This window comes from Tauraco erythrolophus, chromosome 10 (genome assembly GCF_009769465.1).
Source record: "Tauraco erythrolophus isolate bTauEry1 chromosome 10, bTauEry1.pri, whole genome shotgun sequence".
NCBI classification, from domain to species: domain Eukaryota; kingdom Metazoa; phylum Chordata; class Aves; order Musophagiformes; family Musophagidae; genus Tauraco; species Tauraco erythrolophus.
The window spans coordinates 24525225-24547517 of record NC_141474.1 but is presented as its reverse complement, the minus strand read 5'-3'; the positions used below and the strand labels follow the sequence as shown (position 1 = coordinate 24547517).

Below are 22293 nucleotides of genomic sequence, written 5' to 3'. Positions count from 1 at the left end.
TCTTGCCCACCCTTGGGGTGCTGTCATCCGCAGTTACAAAGCTCTTGCTGTTCTGAATCAAAACGCGGAGAGCGAGGTCTCTTGGGAAGCACTAAAATCATTCGGAAGTTTAAAACAAGAGCTGTAACACCTCACAGAAGTGGAAGCACAGGGCAAGTTGTGGTCAGTGGCCAGCACAACTGTTTTTAGCAGGCTACTGTGGCAATGCTTATTTGAAGTAGAGAGTAACCCTGCGTTGGGCATCATTTTGAATGGTGGACTGGGGTGAAGATAGGTGAGAAGTAACCCAAAAGAGGATCATGGCCTGGTTTGTCTTCAGTTTTTTTAGAGCGAAATCTGGCTCCAGGCACAGGAGCCCTTATTTCTCGGGGTCCAGTCTTCTGTCGGTGTGATCCCAGTTTCAGCTTCCACTGTGAAGATGAGCTGCGAGGGCTACCCTGCGGTAAGAGATACTGTTCAGCCTGCCACTTTCCACAGAGAAATCCGTGTTCCTAGGGTTTGGACCTGTAAAATTCAGGCATGGTCCCCTATCCCCAGAAAGTTCTCCCAGCTTTGTAAAGCAGGCCCCTGGTTTGTGCAGTCAGTGCTGTAACTCCTGAGCTGTTTTGCCTGCCTTCCTGGAGAACTGGGGTGCGTCTTCTGAGCAGCCAACCTGTTTGTGGCACTGTGAAAACTCTTGGGGAGCAGAGCGGGTAAAGGTTATTTAACAGGCACTTGCCCTCGTGCTGGTTTCCACGGGTTCAGTATTTACAGAACAGTTAAACACCCCATAGTGTAGGGCTCTGAATTAAGACAGTTGTGCCGGGTTGGAAATCTGCTGTTCCTGTTTATTGCCGTGGGCATTGAACTTCTATTTGAGGACTCAGGCTGTTGTGAAGCGTGACTGGCAGGAGCTAAACACTCCTTCCCTGTGCAGTGGAGTGGTGAAGCTCCCTCCGGGAAGAGCCTCACACATGTCAGCTACCTCTTCCATTCCCACCTTCGCCTCCACACCATGGGATTGCTGCTTCCCCAGCTCAATCTGGATCTGCTCCATCTCCCTGCTTTCCAGGGCAGCAGGCAGGGAGCAGGTGCTGCCTGCCAGAGCTCCATAGTCAGAGGTGCCCTGTGCTTCGCAAGTGGGAACCAGCTCATTGGCCTTTCTGCTGCTGCAAAACTGACCTGAAGTTCAGGGCTAATTCATGTACACACCTCTCTAAGAGCAGGGGCGGTCTCGAGCAAGCCAGCGACTTACAGAGGAAGTCATCCACACCAGTCTGCTGTCTGGGTTCTGTTTTCTGTGTCCCAGCAAGTTCTAATGATGATTATGAGCAGTGTGTTAAATGTGTTGTGTGACGTATCACCCTCTACTATCCTGTACAGCAGGTATGCTCGTCATGCCGTGTTCTGCCCTCCTTTTTTCTGTTGCTTGTTATTTGAAACAGAAGGTTAATAACTTGGAGCCTGAAGGCACACAGCCAAGAACTGATCCAAGCACTACTGGATTTAAAAAACCTCAGCCTCGAACCCTTAATCCTTGCTAAACTGTCACAGTTTGGTGCAGCCTGTGTTCTTAAAGAGCTTCAGCCTGAACACTGAAAGCCAAAGGTTGGGATATCTCAGCAAATCCAAGTAAATCTGAGACGAGCTATGGGAGCGGTATTGCAGATCTGCTCTGGGAGGAAAAATGCAGTGTCCCTGGGCTTGCCTTGTGGGTATAGGGAGCCGGATGTGGCACCAGTGATTTCTGCCTGAGGAGCGTGGAGCTCCTTTTCCTGCATTCCAGTCCTCGTGTACGGACAGTGGAGCAGCGTGGGTGAAACACCAGTAGTGGTGGAAGAGGAGGATGCCCAGGGAGGGGCCAGCTGCTGCCATTGCGTGTTTCCTGGCTAGGTTTGTTTTGCAAGAGCACGAATTAACCTCTCCTCATCAACAGAAGCCATTTGTGAGTGTTTTGTGTGAGGGAGCTGGCTGCTGGCTTGCTCCCCTGTGCTGCCTCCTCTCTCCAGGCAGCAGTGACATTACAGGAAGGTTTTAAAAAAGGAAAAAAGCCACTGAGTGGTCAGAGTGGTTGTGTACCTGGGGTGGAGGAGGCTTAGCTGCTCCTGACAGGTGGTGGGAGGGTACCCGTGCAGCTAGGGTGCCCCGTGGCACTGGGAGAGGCTGCGGTGAGGACCTGGGCAGACCAGGGGGCATGGTCCAGCCCAGCCAGGGGTCACGTTTTGGAGCATCTTGCAGCGTGAGTAGTTCAAACCAAGCCCCTGGGCGAAGACTGACCTGTGTCCACACCTAATAAAGGTGTTTTTTAAAACACCTCTGCTCTTGCCTTTTGGGTGTTGGGGCAGCAAATTGTGTATGAGCCGAGGCCCTGTCTTTGTACATGTTGGGAAGTCACAGACCTATGTGTGAAGCTCTGCCACTGATGGAAAAGTGTGGACAGCTTGAGATGGAAACAAACATCTCAACCCCCTATGCTGTGTCCTAGAAAGAGAAGGAGGGAGGTGTGAGGCTGGTGTCCATCTCGCCGTGGAGGTGATGGAGGAGGGGGCTGGCAGAGGGTGGCTGTGCCATCCTCCCTGGCCTCAGGAGCCTGGCCGGGTGTGGGGTGCTCCGGCCCGGGAGGGAGCAGAACTCCACGAGGTGGCAGCAGCCCCCTCTGTCCTGCGTGGAGAGATTCCTCGTTTAGGAGCTAAGCAGAGCAGATCCTGGAGAAGATCCCAACTTCTGCAAAAAGTCCCCTCTGGAGGCAAGGAAAAAGACCAGTAAGAACAAGCTCCGATGCCGAGAAGTAGACATCATGAGTTAATATAGACCAGCATCTGGCCCTAGAGCCGCCTGCGCCTGGAAGTCGTACTAGATTCTGCTCCTCAGCTTTAACTGAACTTTAAAACCGTTAAGTCTAATGGCAGGAGTAGCTTTACTGCCCTTCCTGCGTTGGCAGGCCAGGTCACACCACTTCCTTCTCCATCACCCAGAGAGGGCTGTCTGTTTTTCAAGAGAACCTGTGCAATGTTGTGGTTTGACAGACCATGGTTCAACTTCTGGAAACCCCACAAATCGGGACAGTGGAGGTCCCCTGGGTTCCCTGTAGCCTCCCAGCCCTGGGGGGGCGAGCTGAGCTTAGTGCTGCTCTCTGGAAAGACTGGCAGCACACAGGGTTGGGGGCTTGGGAAACAGGACACAGGAAACAGGGTAGCACAAATGGGGGCCGCAGCCACTATCTGACCTGCCCCCCCCCGCCCCGCATCGCCCAGCACATCCTACACACAGATCCTGCATCCAGCATAGGACATGGGTATCCATGATAGGAATAAGGGGCAATGGCTTTAAACTGAAAGAGGGGAGATTTAGATCAGATCTAAGGAAGAAATTTTTTACAATGAGGGTGGTGAAACACTGGAACAGGTTGCCCAGAGAAGCTGTGGATGCCCCATCCCTTGAGCTGTCCAAGGCTAGGCTGGATGAGGCTTTGAGCAGCCTGATCTAGAGGAAGGTGTCCCTACCTGCGACAGGGGGATTAGAACTGGATGGTTTTTAAGGTCCCTTCCAACCCAAACGGTTCTATGATCCAGCCTGGCACATGGGCAAGGGAGGCAGCAGCTCACACGGCAGCTGCTCGCTCTGCCTGTCCTGGCATCTTCCCTATCCCCTTTCCTTTGACCTTAAGCCGCCATCCCCTCCTCTCCACATCCTCACATGGCTGTGTACCCATCCCAGCACCACCAGCCAAAGATGAGCCACCCGGGCAGGGCTGAGGAGGGTAGAGGGATTCACGGCATCCTTCGGTCATCCTCCCAAAGCCATGGGGGCTGGAGGAGGGAGAGCTTGGGCAGCCCTGCCCTCCGTGGGTGATGAATGAGCTGACAATAGGGTATTGATAAGGAATTAACCTTGAGCCCTTCTTGCTTCAGTGTCAATAGAGCAGGAGCCAAGTACACACGTTTGATTGGAAATCTGTGTTTGGCCTCTGCACCCATCGACATGCTGGAGAGACAAGAGGGGGATGAGACCGGCCCCGCTGGCCCCTCCCTGTCCCAGACCCCCCCACCCCGGTAGGTCCCTCTCGGCTCACCCAGCCCACAGCTGCTGGGGTTGGCCATAGAGACCCGGCTCTATGGGGCTGCAGCCGCCTCTGTGCCCCCTGCTTGGCATGTGCAGATGGGCACAGGCGTTTTGGAGGACTGAGGGGCCCTGGTGCACAGCCCCCCAAAACGCCTGTGCCCATCCTGCTCCGGCCTCCACTCCAAGCGGTTTGTTTAATTAAGTGTTTTGCCTAATGGGATTGCCTCATTTCCATAACAAACTGGCGGGCTGTCATTAGGTGGGCTCCCTCATTCATTACTGTTAATTAGATATGGATCCCCCAGAAGGCGTCGAGGGGTGATGAACGAGGCCCCTGACACACGCTATTACGCATTAGCATTTTCTCAATACATCCGATACATCACGGCCCTCCGCTTCCTAAAGATATTTTAAATAAAATATTAGCAGCCCGCTGCAGGGTGGGTGGAGAAGGAGGGAGGGAGAGTTCCTGCCCCTCCCCCTGGCCTCAGGCCTCCTCTGGGATGAAAGAAAACTGGAGAGTGGATGAGATGCCCTGCCGCTCCCCGCCAACCAAAAAAGCAACCAAATCCACCCCTTTCCCCATCCTTGCTACCACAGATGGAAAGAAGTCCCTGACAGCCCTGCTTCCCCCTGCCCCCATCACTCTGGGGACACCCCCCCTCCCACCCAGCACTCCATCCCCAGGGACTGCAGTCATGGGAGGGGTTCAACACCCCATCGACCCATCTGCAAAATGTTTGTAAACCAAAAGCATCGGCGCCAGCTCCATGCTGGGGGGGAACCTGACCTCCATCACCCCCCCACCACAGCAGCCTCTTGGTCCCTGCTGTTGGGGGTAACCCTATACTGCTCTGGTGGCCCCTAATGCAAGATGTATAGATCTGTTGGGGCTGGGCGCCTCCTGCCCCCAACTAATGCAGCCGATGAGACTTCATTATTGGGGAGGGGGGGGGGGGGGGGTGTCCCCTGAGGTGTGCCCTTCACCCTGCCCTCCCGGCTCTACAATGCGGGGGATAAGCTGGGGGACCCCATCCGTGATGGGGCAGAGATGTAGCATCCCCCTGCATCCGTCCTTGCACCCCAAATAGGACCAGGGCTACCCTTTGGGATGTTACCCACATCCAGGGGCTGTGGCATATTTGGGGCAGGGGGGGCAGGAGGTGTCCCCTCTGCTGCTTTTCGCCTAGAAACACAGAAAGGCGGGAAGCACCTGAGAAGATTTATACTTGTTTAATTAATGTCAAATGTAGTTTACAAACGGGAGTGACAAGTACCTCTTTGTATAATATACACTGACACACAATCATCGACACACTGGAATATCGCTTTGTGCAACTGGGATTCTTTGGGCAAAGATAGGTAACTCCGATATTTCATTTTTTTTCTTTTTTTTTTAAAAAAAATCATTTCAACTCATTACAGAAGAGGGGAAGTGGCAGATGCCTGTTACAAACCGGGATGCCTCTCTTCCCCAGCCTTTCCCCTGCAGCCTCCTCCCCCGAAAACCGGGGATGGCTTTACAATTAAATCAAAAAACAAACCCCAAAACAAAGAACCCATGACTAGTTACATATGGTTTTACACATACGTACATAGAGCACACGGCTGGTCCACAACACCCGCCAGAAGCCCTGGCTCGCTCTTGGGGTCTACTTCCAAGGAAGGGCTGGGGCAGGGGGTTCCTGCCCTCTCCCCCTTCCTGGCTGCCACTCAGCCCCACCCACTGCACTCTCTCCAAATCCACCTCCGAGACCCCAGCACCCAGGCACCACAGCCCCGGTGGCACTCACAGCCCAGCTGTGTCTCCCCTAAATTTCTTCCCCTTTGCAAACTCCGACCCGAGCTCTGCATGCCTGCCCTTCCCCTGCCCTGGTGCTGCTGGGCAGAGGGTGGCCCAGCAGTGCCAGTCCACTGCTGCGGCCTCTTCCCTGTGAGGCAGGACCCTCCACAGGTGCCTCAGCTTCCTCCAGTCCCTGGGAGCTCTGCAGGGATGCAGCTCTCCTGTGTTGGAGGCGACCATGCTGCTAAGAGCTTGGAGACCTGGGAAACTCTCAATTAGGAACTGTCGTCTTTTGCTGAGATGCTTATAAAATACAGCTCCTTCAATTTGGTGTTGGGTTTTTTTTTGGGTGCAGTGGGATCCTTCTGAAACCACTCAGGAGACACCGAGGACAGCAGCCGCTTGCTGCAAAACAGCATCAAGCTCAGGGCAGAGAAGTGGTGATGGCACCGTCGCCTCTGAGGCGTCCTGCCTCCCCAGCCCTTCCCTCTCCAGGAAAGCCCCGGCAGCCCGGTGGTGCTGGGGTCCTGGCTCCAAACCCCTCATCCACTGCTGTTTCCAGACTGTCTTAAAATGCCCCGGTCACGTGCTGCCAGGTGAGATCTGCTTGGAAAGACCCTGCAGGAGCAGAGGGAGATGAGCTTCCCCATCTCCCTGTCTTCTGGCTGAGGTGACACCCCATGGGGAGCCAGGGCAGGGCTGCACGGTGGGGGGCTGGGAGAAGTCAGCACATGGGGCATGCATTCACCTTGGGAAATGATCAGTGTCTGTTTCTTGGGTCCTGAAAATGAAAGAAAAAACAACAAAAAACCAGGCCAGATGGCAGCTTTGGTTAAGGCTGAGAATACAGGAGGCAGGGACAAGCATGAGGGGCCATGTGGAAGAAGCTGGGGCTGGGGGGAACCTCTGGCTGTGGCTAGAAGTGTCTCTGCTGGCCGCAGCCTGCGGGCAAGCCCTGAGGGTGGCCACGGGACAGAGGGGGCTGACTCAGCTCCCTGCCCTAGTGCCAAAACCTCTTTTGCAAAACGCAGGCTCCAGGAGAACAGGAGCTGGGGGAGGCGGGCACGGGGCAGGGCTGGCCCACTCCAGCCAGCACCGTAACAGAACCGGCTGAGCCTCTCCGGGCAAAGCCACCAACATGGCCACCCCGTCCCCTGCCATCCCTGCCCGTGCCCACTGCTTCCCTTCCTGCCTCGGCAGCGGGCACCGGGAGCAGCTCGGGCATCCTTGGCCAGCAAACCCTGCCCAGAGGGGAGGAAGGCAAAGTGAGGCAGGGGCAGGGGAAGGGGCTACGGCCTTGGAGGGGGCATGAGGAGGGTCAGCCGGACCCTTGAGCAGGCACTCGGGGCTGGGGGAGAGGGCAGTGCTCTGTCAGGCTGCTGCCCTCCAGCTCTGCACATTTTGCCCCTTCCCCAGCTGGGAAAGGCAAAGGGGGCTGAGCCAGATCCCCGGGCGCTGCCCGGTCCCCCGGCGAGGAGTTAAAAGCCGTGTCTTTCCGGGGATAACGATTCTATTATAAATAGCCCCATTAGCTACAACTAATGACAAAAATCCACCTCCTCTACTCCCCATAAGTTCTGTAAGTTATGGGCAATGCTACAGCCATTACTAAAAGCTGTTAACTTCATATCTGAATGAGGAAATATACACCACAGAACATTAAACCATTTATATTATATATATGTATATATATACTTTTTTTAAACTAATGACTTTAATGCCAAAACTTTGCTGAACCAAGAAAAATATGGGTTTAATGTTCTCTGCTCATTTTTTTTTCTTCTTTAAAAAAAATACAACCCAAAAAAAAGAAAGGGAAACTTATTAGTATGTAATGTTTGAGTCTATCCCATTTATACACAACATTGTAAACATATATAATCTATATTACATGTGCTTCATTTCTGCCTGGGTGTGTTTTTTTTTTTCTTTAAACCTTTTTTTATCACTAGAACACCACAAAAAAAACCAAAACAGAACCAAACCAAAAACCAAACCAAAACAAATAAAAACAAAACAAAAAAAACTGAACAAAGAACACAAGTTACAGGTTATTTAACATCTTTCTGTCAAGGGTCCCTTCCCCAGTCTCCTGGGGGCAGAGTGGTCAACAACACAGTCCAAAGGAGGGCTCACGAGCCATCCGCGATGCAAAGCCAGCTCCCGGGAATGGGTGGATGGGGAATACTGGTTTTAAAAAAGGGGGCTTCACAACAAAGGGTTTGGTTTTGCCCGCTGCAGATGCTGAAGGAGGTCTCAACATGCGGGACCTGAGAGCTGAGGCTCCCCACTGCTCCTGTATCCTCGAGTCCATGTCTGGAGTCTCTGGTTTGTTGTATTTTTTTTTCCTTTAAATTTTAAAATGTCTTTTTTTGTTGTTGTTGCTGTCGTTCTTCTCCCCCTTGGTGTGATGAGCTGAGCCAAGTAGCTGGGTCCTGCCCTCCCGCTGGGTCCTTCATAAGTAGATGCGCCGAAGGTCTCCGGGAGACGTGATGGTGTTACACTGGGGACAGAGCTTCTTGGCACCCTGCAACCAGCAGATGAGACGAACAGCATGAGAAAGTGGAGGAGGACAACCTGCATGACCCTGCCCTTGGCCTGGGACCTCAGGGGGAGCAAGGCCATCCCCCTGGCCCTCCCACCAGCAGGCACAAGCTGTGAGAAGGGGGAGCTCCAACACCTTCCTTGCCTGCCCTGCAAGCCCCTCGCCCCGCTCCAGTCCCCGGCAGGAGGCAGCTGGGCAGGCAGGAGCCCTGCAAGAGGCTGAAACCCAGAGCCAGGACGTGTCATCAAACTCAGCAGCTCTGGGGAGAGAAGTCTCTGCCAATGGATTGTCCTGAGCTCCCCGTCCCACTGTACTGTCATCGGGGACTGCCAGGCAGATCTGCTCCTTGCTGCTTCCCTTGCTCATCTGCAGCCCCTGATGAGTCAGTTCAGTCACCGAGCGGGCAGAAAACCAACACAGCCAGAACAAGTGCAATTTTCAGCTGGGATAACTCAACTGGTTCATGGTGGGGCTGGACCACCCCCTTCAGTGCAGCATGCTGAGGGACTGCCTCGGCCATCCTGCAAAAGCCCCAGAACTGCTGGCATGAAGGAAACCCCTGTCCTGTCCTCCACAGCTCGCAGAGATGAGTCTGTTCTGCCAAGGTGAGCTGAAAATGGTAAACTGTGAACTGGGGAGAGGTAATGGGCAGCCAACATGAACACTACATGAAATAAAACAAGGGCTGATGTACCATCTGTCACCAAGCCTGACAGTAAGAGGGTGTTAATAAGCCTCAGAATCAGGGTCAACCTAGGCTGGTCATCATTAGATTGGCAGATGTGACAGACAGCTGATGGGAAAAATGACAGAAAGACGGCTCTGCTGTGAGGTAGCCTCTCCTCTACAGCAGCAGCAGCACAGGAAACTGGGATGCCCTGGTTTTCAACACTGACCACAGCCCAGCACAACCTCCTGCTGCACAGAACTGAGCACAGGCTCTGTCCGAGCACCCTGAGTTTTGCTCACTGCTGTCAGACAGGCCCTTCCAGCAGCTAACACCCAGTGCTCAGCACGACAAGCCAGCTGACAGGAATGTCAGGCAGTGTGAGAGTGTGCTGGCTTGCACAGGGCTTGCTGGCAGAACTGAAGCCGTTTGGTTCAGTGATGCTGCCGCTTTCCCTTGGCATGGCTTGTTTCAGCACCTGCAGCAGCGAGCGCGGCAGCCTGCGGGATGTGGACGGCGTGGCAGGGCAGGACCGTGACCTGCCACACTGCTTCGGTGCTGCTACCTGCATTCGGGGACATGCCTAGCAGAGGAGCTGGCACTGCTGCTTACAAAAGGCAAGTGTCCTTAGAGAAGGTCCTCTCTGCTCTGTGACAACATCTGCAGAGAGAGGACAGGGGTGTTCTCCCCTGGAAGCTCCTCAGACTAAGGAGAATCTGGAGGAGAGAGTCTCAGGTACAGAAAATTTACACGGGTGCAAGTAATTCATCAAGATGTTGCTCCGAAGAGGGGCAAGTCATGTTTGCTCCGCAGTCTCAAATACTACTGAAAACTCCCCAGACGCCAGGAATAACGTGCACTGGGAACGGGCAGGGGGCTGATTCAAGGCTGGTCTGCAGGACCACTTTCCTGAACCATCCAATACCTGAACCTGCCTTCAGTCTGGAGAGAAGGATGAAGGAAAGTGTTTGCTGCCACCTAAAACCATGTCCCTCTATTCCTCAGTGCTCCCGTGCAAAGCTGAAAAGCACTTCAGCAGTTATCTTCCTTTAGCTCTGCTGAAGTTGGAGATGTTTGGCTGAAGGTAGGTGGGGAGGAGCATCAAACCCCCTCGAGTTCATTTTTGCTAAAAGCAAATCTCAGCTGCTGCCACCTTGCTGTCTTGCATCTCATGCTCCGTTCTGGGATTCAGAGCTGCAGGTGGATGTACGTGACCTGTAGTGAGGGTAACCTTGCTAACACAGACCAGACAGCTCAATGTGGGTAATTCTGGAAGGACAGATTCCCTAGAAAGCCACCCTGCCCAGGTCTCTCCAAAGGCTGTGCAGGTGCTCGCTATAATTACAAGTCCTCTGCACTGAGCCCACAGGATGGCAGAACAAGCCTGATTAAACCGACCGCAGCTTTGCCCCTCTCTTCTGTGGCAAAGCAAGGTCAGGTATGCAAGTCCTTCACATCACAGGAAAAGGGAAGATGGGTAGATTTATCCTGCCAGACCCCAGGATCTCTGTCCTGGAGATCTGCTGTCAGCACCACATGTTTTAGGATGGCTTTAGTAGATCCACTCTTTCCACCTAAGGCTGAGAGCTGCACATGGGCAGCCAGGGCCAAGTTTTCGACCACGCCAGAAGGCAGAACACAACCAAATGTAGCTTGACCCATTTTCTGCAAAAGTTACATGATTCCAGGTTGATTGAGCGCAGTGGTAGACGTTGCTTCACCTGCACACTGGGAGGGCAGCTCATCTTGAGCTCTGAAGCCCAGGTACACTGGAGGGAACAACAGCATCCAAGAGACCTTCAGCAGCCTGGCCTGAGCGCCGCGCAGGCTGACTGCGCGTGCCGTGCCAGGTCCAGGTCTCTGGTCTCCTTCATATTTATGCTTGGTATTAAACAGTTCAAGAAAAAGTAATGACTGTGGACCCTTGGGGAAGCCTTTTTCTTTTCTCTTTTCTTTTTTTAAAAAAACCAAACACTGTCATCCTCTTCACACATAAGCATGTGTGTTAAATTCAGAACTAAGTCCTGATTTTTTCTTTTTAGATTGAAATCGCTCAGGACCTTGTTCCTTACATCTGGCTTTTTGGTGTAGGTGTACAACATTTATTGGCACTAGCGTTTAAGCTCACCTCTCTTGTAGAGAGGCACATAAGCTTGTACACACACACACATGCTGGCACAGGCACAATGAAAAAGCATTTGCTCCCCCACTGCTCACCTGCCAGCTGGGGTTACTAAACTTTTCCCTTGAAATAAAAATGCTGTGGAATAATAAGTCCCACCTGTCGGCCATTTCTTTCTTTTTTTTTTCCAGGTCCTTCTGCTCCTTTCATCATAGCTTCATGGAAAAGCCTTGATGTGTTATAGCTGCGTGTGCTAGAGTAAAGGCCACCTCAGCTTTTCCATTATAAACCCCAGTTTTGAGTGGTTTATAAAACTCTGCTGCAAGAAGTTTGCTCCAGGGCTGTTACAAAGCAAAGCAAAGGGGCTGGAACCAGGATGGAGTTTATTTTTTCTCCTCCTTTCTTAATTAAAATTTGGCAAGTGATTGATCCACAATACAGGCTAATCACTTGGGGTAGTAGTTTGAAAAATACATTAACGAGAGCCGAGATGTTGAGAAGTCGTTAGGGCTCACATGGTGCCAGGAAGGATTGGACTATTTTGTCTTAAAGTTGCCTCTTAAAAAAAAAAAATGACGTCTGCTATAAATTGGCTAAAGTAAGAAAACTCAAAAGGAAGGATTTAGGCACTTCCTGCTGTCCTGTGGGTCTAAAAATGGGCAATTTCCAAGCAAAATATGCTACCAGGCACAGAGAATAAAGAGACACACACAGAGAGCAACTTCGCCTACACAGTGCCATCTTCAACCCTGGGCTCAAAGCCTGCCTATTTTACAGAAAGGAAAACCAAGGCAGAGAGATGACAGGAGGGACACAAACCAAGAGCCATCTTCTGCCAGGAGAGGAATCAAACTCCAAGATCCAATTCTCAACAAAGGTGACAGCCCCCACTCCCCACGCCTGCACATGAAGTGGCAGCTTCTTCTCTGCAAATGCTAAATCCTAGAGAAGCAGCCGTTCACCACTGCCGTTGTGGGGTACCTCCAGTCATCAGGTAACGGGGTTAAAGCAATCAGGAGAGCATCCTTTTTCGCAGAGCCTCCTCAAAAAGTGGAGCTCACACCCACGGGTTGTCGGAGGCCAAAACTGAAATACATTCATAAATAACCGGACAACCTCATGGCAGACAGGAACATCACGAAGGATCAAGCACACCATCCTCCATGTAGCTACTGACTCAGGAGGTCCCTACGTTGCTGGAACCACTAAGGAATCACCCAGAAGGACTGTTTGATATCTGCGGTGTTTCACAGAAAAATACTCCAGCCCGCATGGGATATATGGTATTATAGTCCAGAAAAAGCAACCAGGCTAAGAATGTAGTAGTATAATCTACCAAAGATGTAAATGTGTCAACTGTAGAGCATACATATCTATAGATGGATCCCCTGGAAACATGTTCTGTGATAAAGTTTAGAAGTGATTTTTTGTCCTGCTCTTGCTGTTGTCATTTTCAAATAAGCCCAAGACAGGCAAGACAAGCCCGAGGTCAGCAAACACACACAGGAAATGCTGGATTTGGCTGTACAGGCAATGGGGGAAACTCAGCAACCTGCACCTGCTCAAATAAACCTGCCCTCTTTCAGCCCCTGCACACCTGCACCTACCAACAGCTCCATCACTGGCAAATGACTACCTGACTTAGCTTTTAAATCCTTTTACTTCGTAAGGAAGGATAGCAGGGTTTGAGAGATCACAGAACCGCAGCTCAGGGGGATGTCAAGAACTCACTGACCTGTTCCCCCAGTAACATCACCTCAACCTGAATTATTGCTGATGGGAAACGCATCAAACCTGTTCTCACTGACCTCCAAGGGTGGTGGCTCCAAACCTCCCCAGCAAAGTGCTGCAGCGGATTGCCAATCTTTACTGTCAGAGCACTCTTCCCAAGACAAGGAAAACACGAATCTCACCCACTAGTAGCTGTAGGATCCACCTTGGTTAATGGGGAAGGATAGAGAAGGGGCAGACAAACCTCTTCCAGAGGGAGATACATCCCCTGTCACTCAGTGATTCAGGGTTGCAGACCAGCAACCATTTGAGGATGGACACCTGCTGCAAGGATGGTGGATATTCAGGTAAATGAACCTCACCTCCTGCTGCCCAGGCTAAATCTCCCTCCTGCAACACTATTTCCCCTCCTGTCTTTGAAGAACCTGCATGTGTTTTCAGGGATTCCCAAAAGAGATCACAGGGAAGTCACTCCAGGCTAGTGTCCCAATTTCTGTGTAACTTCAAGGTAGCTCTCTGCATGCAGGATGGATGGATGAAAAACATCACTGTGTTGAGTCCCCAGACAATCAGCAAGTAGCGAGCAGCAAGCCCATGGGTGTGGTTTGACACAGCAACACAAAACCAGCAGACAAACCCACCTGACAAAGCAGGGAATTTCCTGGAAACCCAGCATGATCACGTAGCATTAAGCAACACGTTTTTGTATCCCTCTCCCTGTCTCCACTCCTGTTGTGCCTACAATCACAGGGCTGCCCACAGCGTATGCAGCATACAACACACCTTTAGCTTGTGTCCCCTGGACCACAGCCCTCAGGTAGAGTGGTTCTGCTCACAGAGCAAGTGGAAGGAGAGGAAACCACTCAACTCATCATGTCCTGACGCTGAGTAAAGGGATGGTTCCGCCCTTTCTCCATGGCCACTGTGAAGAGGACTGTATAACCAAGCAGCTTCTACTGGCACCGAAGCACTGGCTAACTCAGCGAGCACCATGATCTCGGTTCTCTTAAGCCATCTTCAGCGCCCCTTTCTGCAACCCCAGACTCTCTTTCATGTTAGTCCAATACAGCAACAGGAGACAGAGATGGAGTCTGCTCTGGTGGATGTTTTGTCCCCAGAACTTGGAGCTGGTTTGATGCCCTGAGCTCTAGTATAATGGTACCTAAGCTATAGAGTCCAGCAGCCATTTGTAGCGTTGGTGGTTAAAAACGCTTCCCCTAGCAACAGAATGGTTATAATTTGTAATTGGACATTGAGAGCCAAAAGACCAAAAATCGTATTTTCAGAAAGCCTAAGCGCTTTAAAGATCCAATCCTCATCAGCGCCCTAGACACCACCATAGTCAGAGGATACTAGAGATGTTCAGATCATTCTAGCAACATATCCTAGAAAATGTTTAAACCTTTTAAAAGACACTTCACCTCCTCTGATCCACAGGCAGATGTCAGCATCAAATTTCACCCCATCTTCAATACCCTGCAGAGGTTTAGAAGTGCTCCCAGGCACTCCGAGCCTTCCGTTCCAGGGCATTGTTCAATACACGGTCCTCCCTCTCTCTCTCTCACAGACACACTCACACTCTAATTTAATATTAGATCTCGGCTGGGCATATAAACCACAGGCGTACAGGAGAAAGGGGACTTTTCACCAGTAGGGATGGCAGATCTCCAGAATGTTCAAAAGGGGCCGGAAGCTCGACACAACCCGCCCGCCCCAACTCCTATTAACTCCAACAAATTGTTTATTGCACAACAGAAGAAAAATGTTGCCCCTCTCCCCCAGCCAAGTCTTTCCATGTGTGCTGCACGCGCAGGCTCCCTCCGCCCGCCCCCGCTGCGGAGCCAGCTTTATACCCAGGGAAAGGTAACAGCAGCGATTATTACACACACTATCCCACAGCTCCTCGCTTGTTAAAAAAAACAAGAGTCTCTTTTGTGCCCGAAATAAAAGGAGATACCTTAATTAGAACAATGCAGGTTGGTGAGCATTAAACATTGAGCCCAGCTGCTGTATGCCATTAAATTCATAAAAAAGGAGGGGGGAAGGAGGGCAGTCTTAACGAGATTACACACATTGACTTTGATCAAGACACAAAAGCACCAAGGCGTTCCAGGGTTTTTATTGCTGTCTTCGGGCTACATTTTAATGGTTACATTAGAAACATGCGAACACAGGCTGGGAGATTTTTTTTGAGACGGGAGAGGGAGTGCAAGCATGCCTTGTGAAAAGGCCTGGTTTAATAAATTGGGGGCTGCAGGGAGAGGCTAGGACTGGGGAACACATGAGTAGCCACTTATTAATTGCTTCCCCTATGCAAGTGCCAAGTCCTAACACAAAGTCTTGCTGGACTATTCCCATCCTGCCTGCCTGGTCGGCAGAAGAGCGATGTGCAGATCACACACAGCCAGCTCTGTCCCCACCTTCCTCATGGATATCTAGGGGGAAGATGACTCCCCCTCTGCAAGGGTAAATGCTAACCCCTGAGCACCTGGAGTGGGGTTTCCCAGTTCTCACGAGCAGCCGTGGCCGCTGTACACGAAACAAAAGGGCCGGACTGAAGTTTAATTAAGTTGCTGCTGAGCTTAAGAAAGCCTGAAATCGGTGCCACAGATTTAGAAGATGACTTGAGGCTGCTGGGAAGAGGAGAGGACAAAGAGTTCAGAGCAGAGAAAATAAAAAAGAAATTAGTGTTTTATCCTCTGCTTGTAGCACCGCTGAAGGACAAAATTACTCTTCACTTAGCAAAGGTGGCAGAGCACACATTCATCCAAACACCTCACAGCTACGTACCCACATATGTGTCTTTTATAACATGCAGCTAAAATGTTTATAAAAGCTTGTATAATCTAAATAGTGACAGTGTGTAGCTGAAGAGCTATAAAATATAGCCCAAGGGATAGCCAAGTTATTGAGTTGCTATTAGTACTCAAGCCCACAGGCACTTCACCGTCCTGGTAACTTTTCTTGGACAAGACTTTTAAAAGGCAGGATTTAAAGGAGCATGATCGGCTTAATCGTAATTCCAAGCACACAACGTGTTCTATAAAGTAGATTTTGCAATGCCTTACAGGAACAGTTTTTAGGAGTGGCATTCCCTTACATTTTTTGTAACCCAACACTGTATCATCTTGCTAGCAGGAGAACTAGAAAGCACAACTGACTATTTTCCGCTCTCCGACCTGAGCAAACGGAAAGCTTGAAAATCAGCTGCACAGAGGACGTTAAAGGCTGATTATAAAGCTCACAGTTTTAATATAGGAAAGGAAAACACTGTATTTAATAACACTTCAAATTTTAACCTGATGTCCTTTAATACATGTATAAATCACTACTGCACTGGGTCACCTATTCAATGTTCAAGTTAGTCCCCAATCTTCCAAACAGAATGGCATATGCTTGAAAACTGCACAGTGCTATTTCAAATAATCTGAAAAATATAGATTTATATTCATAAAAGCTCCTTTCCATATCATCTATCCTGAAGATGATTCCCTTTGCTTCAGGGGAATATTAGGTTTCTCAGAAGCTACCCATTCCATGAAATCTCAGTGGATTTGGCCTCCATTCTCACAGCTTTACCTCTCTGCATGGATGCCCCACAGGAAATTACTGTAAGGCAAGGTTGTCCCTGGCACAGAGCTCTTACATGAGCAATGGCTGTCCCCACAGCTGCAGAGGAGCAAGGGGCAGGACTGCACTTTGATCATGACGACTCAAACAAAATTCACTCAAGTCAAAGCTAGAGCGGCGTGTTAAACAGCAGGGCTTGGTTGGGATGTCTGCAGGCACGGCACTCAGATTGTTTAAAATAAAGCAAAAAGCACCTTTCCCCGTGGTGATTTAAAGAAAGTATCCCAGAAGAGAGGAAAAAGTCTGTAAGTCAACAAGAAAGTAGCCAAGAGCCTCACCAGAGTCCGCAGCCAGCATTCTTCACAGTGCACATGCCAGCACTGAATGGAAGTCAGGGGCATTGTGTAGGAGTCCTGAGGAGAAGAGGCAAATGGGTTATTTCCACAGCAGAGTTCTACTGATTCTTTGCTCCCAACCTCATCAAAACACCCTTCTTTGTGGGTAACATTGCCTTGTATTTTGTATTACAAAAAATAAGTTTGTGCAATACGTAAGTTTGTATTTTTGTCATGTTTGCGTGGCAGAGGCAGAAAGTCTCTGCAGTCCATTTTTCTGGCTTCCTAGAACCCCTGTTGGAAGCCCATAATCCACTCAAGTGGTGACCTGGCTCAGCACAGTTATCGCAAGAGCATCTGAAGTTGCTGCAGCCACCTGCCATTACTCTCATCAGAAAGGTCACCAGATCATACAAAAACCAGTGACAGGGTAAGATTAACCCTTATCACAACTCTTAGCTCTGCAGGAACAGCTTAACTACATCCCAAGAATGCTGCTGCTATCTCAGCAGATATGCCTTCTCTTGACCATCTTCTATCATTGCTAATAAACCTCTGGAAATCAGCAGCAAGCTGTCGTCCTTTCTGTGAGATGGGGACTGTACTCCCATACCTACAGGTCATGAGCTGGAAGAGAGAGCACCATGCATCATGGTGAAGTTGCAATGGGAGCCCTCCACCAAGCAGAAATTTCTCCTGCCATCAGCAGAATAAAAACCTAACAGGAGATGCAAAGCTTTGCAGGCTCAGACCATCAGAGGGAGCTGCTGCCCTTCTTTCAGAAGGCCACAGCATCACCACTGAGCAAGTAGGACATCGACAACTTTTAAATGCTCAGGCACCGTTCTGTTCTCAAATCATACGGCAGGTTTCAGATCAGAGATTCTGCTCTCTCTTACATATGTAAATCTGCATATGCAGGAAGAGGACACTGGTATCTGGAGTTTTCTACAGGAAGTCTGAAAGTCTTCTGAAGTTGGGGCTTTCTTATCCCTGGTAGGAATGGACAGCTACAAATACCAGTGGAACAACATAATGCATACAGAAATTTCAATTGCTAAAAACCACCCAGCACCTTCCTTTGGAAGGCTAATTGGTGTACAGGGACAAAGATGAGTTTGCCCACTCCACCTCAAAAAGAAGAAAAGCTTCTCCCCTCCTCAGCAAAGATAGCAAGACATTTCTGATTCATTACCACAAGTGGAGTGCTACTCACCATGCAAATGAGACATTTATAGCGGTCCCCACGGGAAAGCTGCCTTTCTAACTCACGGACACGAGCCTTTAACGCTTCAAATGTTGTCACTGCAGAGTCTTCTGTAATTCTGCAAAAGATGATGGAGCATGAGCATCACTGAGCACACAAGATTGTTAAGAGTTCAGGGAAAAAAGGATCCCACAACAGGTACTGCACAGGAAACAGCAACATTCGAAGTAATATATCCAACTTGTGGTGAAGAAGAGCTCCTGAAAATCCCAGTGAGAATTCTTTGATGTATTCTCCTAAACACTTCCAAACACATCACAACAGAACACAACAGGGCTGGGGTTGCCAGCCAGAGCACTTCACACAGAGCACATTTCCACAAGACGCGGACATTTAAAGAACAGATTCGTTTGTTTTTTGTTTGTGTCTCTTTTCTTGTCTCCCTTAAGAGATTCCTTAGGACCAAATATGCTCTGGCCAAAGTTCTGTATGTTTCTCTAAAGCTGGTGAGATAGCTTTCTGTGGGCAATAGGAGCTGTACTTTCCCTCAGAGAATGCAGGTCCTTGCTGGCCATCAACCTCGTGAAACACAAAATCAGCTCATTACACAGGATAAACACAACGCTTTTACGTTAAAGAAACCCTTAGCTTGCTAGGTTCTAACACTGAAAACAAGGAGAAACCAAAAGCAACAGACACTGTGCCAACAGGGTGGCTATAAAAGCAGCTTTACAATCTCTGCTTTCCCATTTCCTAGGGTCATTTTTGATGGGCAGCATTATCTCTTTTGTCACAGAGGCGCTGCGCTGAGGGCAGGCAAGTGTATTTTCATGGTTCTGTGAGGCTGGAGAAAAAAGCAGCTTGCCAACCTAAAAGCAAGGGCAGACAGCAATGCTTAGCAAATGAGATGCAGGGAGCATTACAGACAAGGATGTCACTCCAGCATGCTGCAAAATCCAATTTCTACACAGTGCAGACGTAGGGAGGGGCCCTCTGGCATTCCCCAGAAAAGGTTTAGAGCATTGCATTGACATTAAGGCTTTCATTCTTGTGGAAAAGCAAAACAAACCAGCAATTTTCATGTATGTCAGTGAACTTCAGGCCTGTCCAAGCAGACTCCAGCTCAGAAGAACCGGAAGAGCACCATGCCACCACTAAAAGCTGCATCAACCACAACATAACCCACAGTGGCACACGCACGTTCTACCTTTTCAGAGAATGATTCATCAACAGGTGGCTAAAACATGGGTCTAGAGGAATTACTACACCAATAAAGTGAGCTGCAATCTCAGCACTCCTGCCGCACGCATACACTCGCTCCTTTGCTCATCAGTCACTTGCCTCTGGCACACAGGGAGGGACCTGAGGTATCTCCCACGAGGTGATTCTGCTGGCTTTTCCCAAGGCTCTGGAAACAAAGCTAGTCAAAAAGATCTGGAGTGATTTTTTTAAATTATGACACTTCAGAAGACACTGGAGTGCAGGAATGCACATGGTTAAATACCAGTGTTATCAAGCTCCTCCAACTTCACTCCTACCTTTGTAGCGATCAGACACTCTGCATGAGCCAACTGAGGGGAAACCTCCATCAGGAGATTCATTGTAAATGACAGTTACTAGGAAACGGTAACAATTTTAAAACTGAAAAAAAAGGCAAGGAAACACCTATGTCCTGTGACAGCCTAGGGGGTGAGGACTGCCTTGAGACAGGGATACTGTGGATTCGTATCTTGGTATCAATAAATATTCTTCGGAGCAAAATGTAAGAGCTTCAGTAGAAGACAGTGCTCCTCGCTGTGAAACACCCACTTGCTCCTAGTCATTGGTATAAATTATTATCATGTCCCAGTTTGGGTTCTCACCTTCAAGGAAGAGTTGTCAGTGTTTTCAAAGAAAGTCTAGAAAGGTGTTAGTTTTGTCAAAGGAAGAAAAAGAATTATTTATTTATAGCCTGAAGATTATTGTGGGATGAGAAAATTGTTTCCCTTTCAGTCCAGTCTGTCAACAAGCTGCTGCTGGATGAAGGCTGCAGTCGAGCTTGACTTTCTGGAATCGGTTTCTCCTTCCTGCACACATAAGGGCACTGGAGGTGTAAAGGCAGCGTGTGTGGCTCCCACCCAAAGTAAGTGGCAAGCAGAACCTCAATGCTTGCTAAATTCTCCCATTACTATCTGTGGAGCTATCCGTCCTCCTCTGAAGGGCAGGCGACTCAGCAAGGAAAGGGAAAAGTGGAAGCAGATCCAAGCAAAGGCTGTTTCATCCCCAGACCCAGCCCAGTAACAGTCAAAGCTTGAGAATGAAAAATTTGCCACTGCAACAACTAGAGGAGATAGAAAATGGCTTGTTTATAGAAGTCTAAATGGCTGACCCCCATCAGCCAATTTCGGAAAGTCTCTGAGATAATCGCACCTGTCCAGTAATAAACGAATGAATCAGAAAAGGAGGCTGAATAGAGGTATAAGCAATAATGCTCAGAGGCTGCCTGATACAATGGCCAATCAATAGGAGGGCTGTAGATCAGGGTGCTAGTTAGCTGGAAAATTACCGCACCGCTGCGTGCGTCACGCTGTAGGGATCCTGGACAATCAATGTGGGAGGTATTGATTTAGTTATTATCACTTCATACGCTCCAGACATTGTTAAATATACATTTATTAACAAGACTGGGGTGCATTGGTAAGAGAGGGAGCTTTAGCCACTGCAATAACTCCCAGTGCTGACCAAAGCTCAGCTGTGACAGACTTTAAATTCCATGTCCTCCCTGCCAAGTGTGCTCTCAGGGCAAATCCTGACGCACAGTGTAGTGCTGAAAACGTAGCTCCTATCTCACAAGAGAGAGATTTTGGCCACAAGTGAGCATTTTGCACTTGAGATTTCAGGAAAGCCTCCCCGAGCAGCAGCAACCAGGGACGTGGCAGCCAAGGGTCAACCCAAAGTGAGCGATAATTGCACGGTTGCTTCCGAAAAGCCGGAGGAAATGAGGTCAAGGGAAATAGGGAGAACATTAGTAAATAAAGGAAACTGGAACTACCTCCAGGGATGGAATAAAGACAAGAGTCACTTCCCATGTCTGGCTCCCGTGGTGGCCAGCACACTTGGGACACATGCCATTTCATTTAGTGACATTTTACCGTCAACCTGCTGCTTGTATCCTAAAGATAAGCATCGCTTAGGAGCAACTCTTCCTGCAGCAGCAATCTTGGGAACTCCCTCAGGCTTCCCTCTTGCGTGCACACCCCGTGTGCGCTTGCCCGGACACAGCTGGGAGCAGCCCATGCAGTACTTTTACAGGGTTAACGTCGGGGTGGAGCGAGGGTCAGAAAGCCAAGCTCCACGGTCACAGTAAGGCCGTGTATGAGCTACCCTGCCAAGGGAGGCAGAGGGAATTACACCGCCCTGCTCTCCCTGCTTTGCCTTGACCTCATGCTGGATGTGGGAGGACTCTTTTAACAATTTTGTGCCTCAGCACTCGGATTTGAGGTGTTTGGAGAACGTCATTCATCAGACTCCAGAGAGATCTGCTGAGCACAACCGCTGCCGAGAGCAACGCCTCGAGCCTCAGCGCTGATGCTTCTCCAGCCACACAGGTCCGAGTGGCTTTAGCAATACCTGTACTGTCCTCCCTCACCTAGGATGTAACAAGAGGGCACATCCCTGCTCTACTTGCTGTGGACCTCCTACCTTATTATACACAGGGAAGCCTCAGCAAGAACCTTTAAACAAGAACAAAAATACGAAAGGAGGGCTTCTCACGGAGGAAGCTTGGTCCTGCACTTCTCTCAGGACTTTGTGGATAACTCTTCAACAATCTGGCAGTCACAGTTGAGGATGCTGGCTACCAGGGGACAAGCCTATAAGACCTGGCAGACAGCACTTGAGAGTTTTCAGTCTCTGCGCCCAGAGCATGTTTTTCTACTGTTCATAGCATTTTTCCCCTGAGCACTGAAAATAAGAATAAACTTTCTTCCTCTGAGCAAATCCTTGCTTTGTTCAAGTAAAAGGCCAGAAGGGGGGCACGAAAATACCATGGAAGAGGAAAAAGGACCTATCTGTAGCTTTGAGCTATTACTCAGCAATCACCTTCGGGCAAATCTCCCCTGAGAATTGGCTGCCCTCCTCTTTGCAAAAAAACTTTAACCCAAACGCTGGTTATTTGTCAAACATTAGCATGCATGTGATCTTTGTTTCTCCAAATTAAATCGAGCAATTCCTACCCGCTGTCCCAGTGGACAATCACAAGCAATTCCGTTAATTAAATTATCTCTGATTCTGCAGCTCTGGAATCTCTCAAT

At 49.7% G+C, this 22293-nt stretch overlaps 1 protein-coding gene across 5 annotated transcripts in view; it reads right to left on the bottom strand.

The window, feature by feature from the left end:
* Positions 1–7105: 7105 nt before the first annotated feature.
* Positions 7106–22293, bottom strand: part of RNF220 (ring finger protein 220) — a 221567-nt gene continuing 206379 nt past the window's right edge. For all 5 annotated transcript variants that reach the window (XM_086617583.1, XM_086617584.1, XM_086617585.1 and 2 more), the window contains 3 exons: positions 18011–18119; positions 16798–16872; positions 7106–8351 (listed from right to left, as the gene is read on the bottom strand). In XM_086617583.1, the coding sequence (XP_086473709.1) occupies positions 8280–8351; positions 16798–16872; positions 18011–18119 (256 nt within the window). In that variant the 3' untranslated portion in view covers positions 7106–8279. The remainder of the gene's footprint in view (positions 8352–16797; positions 16873–18010; positions 18120–22293) is intronic.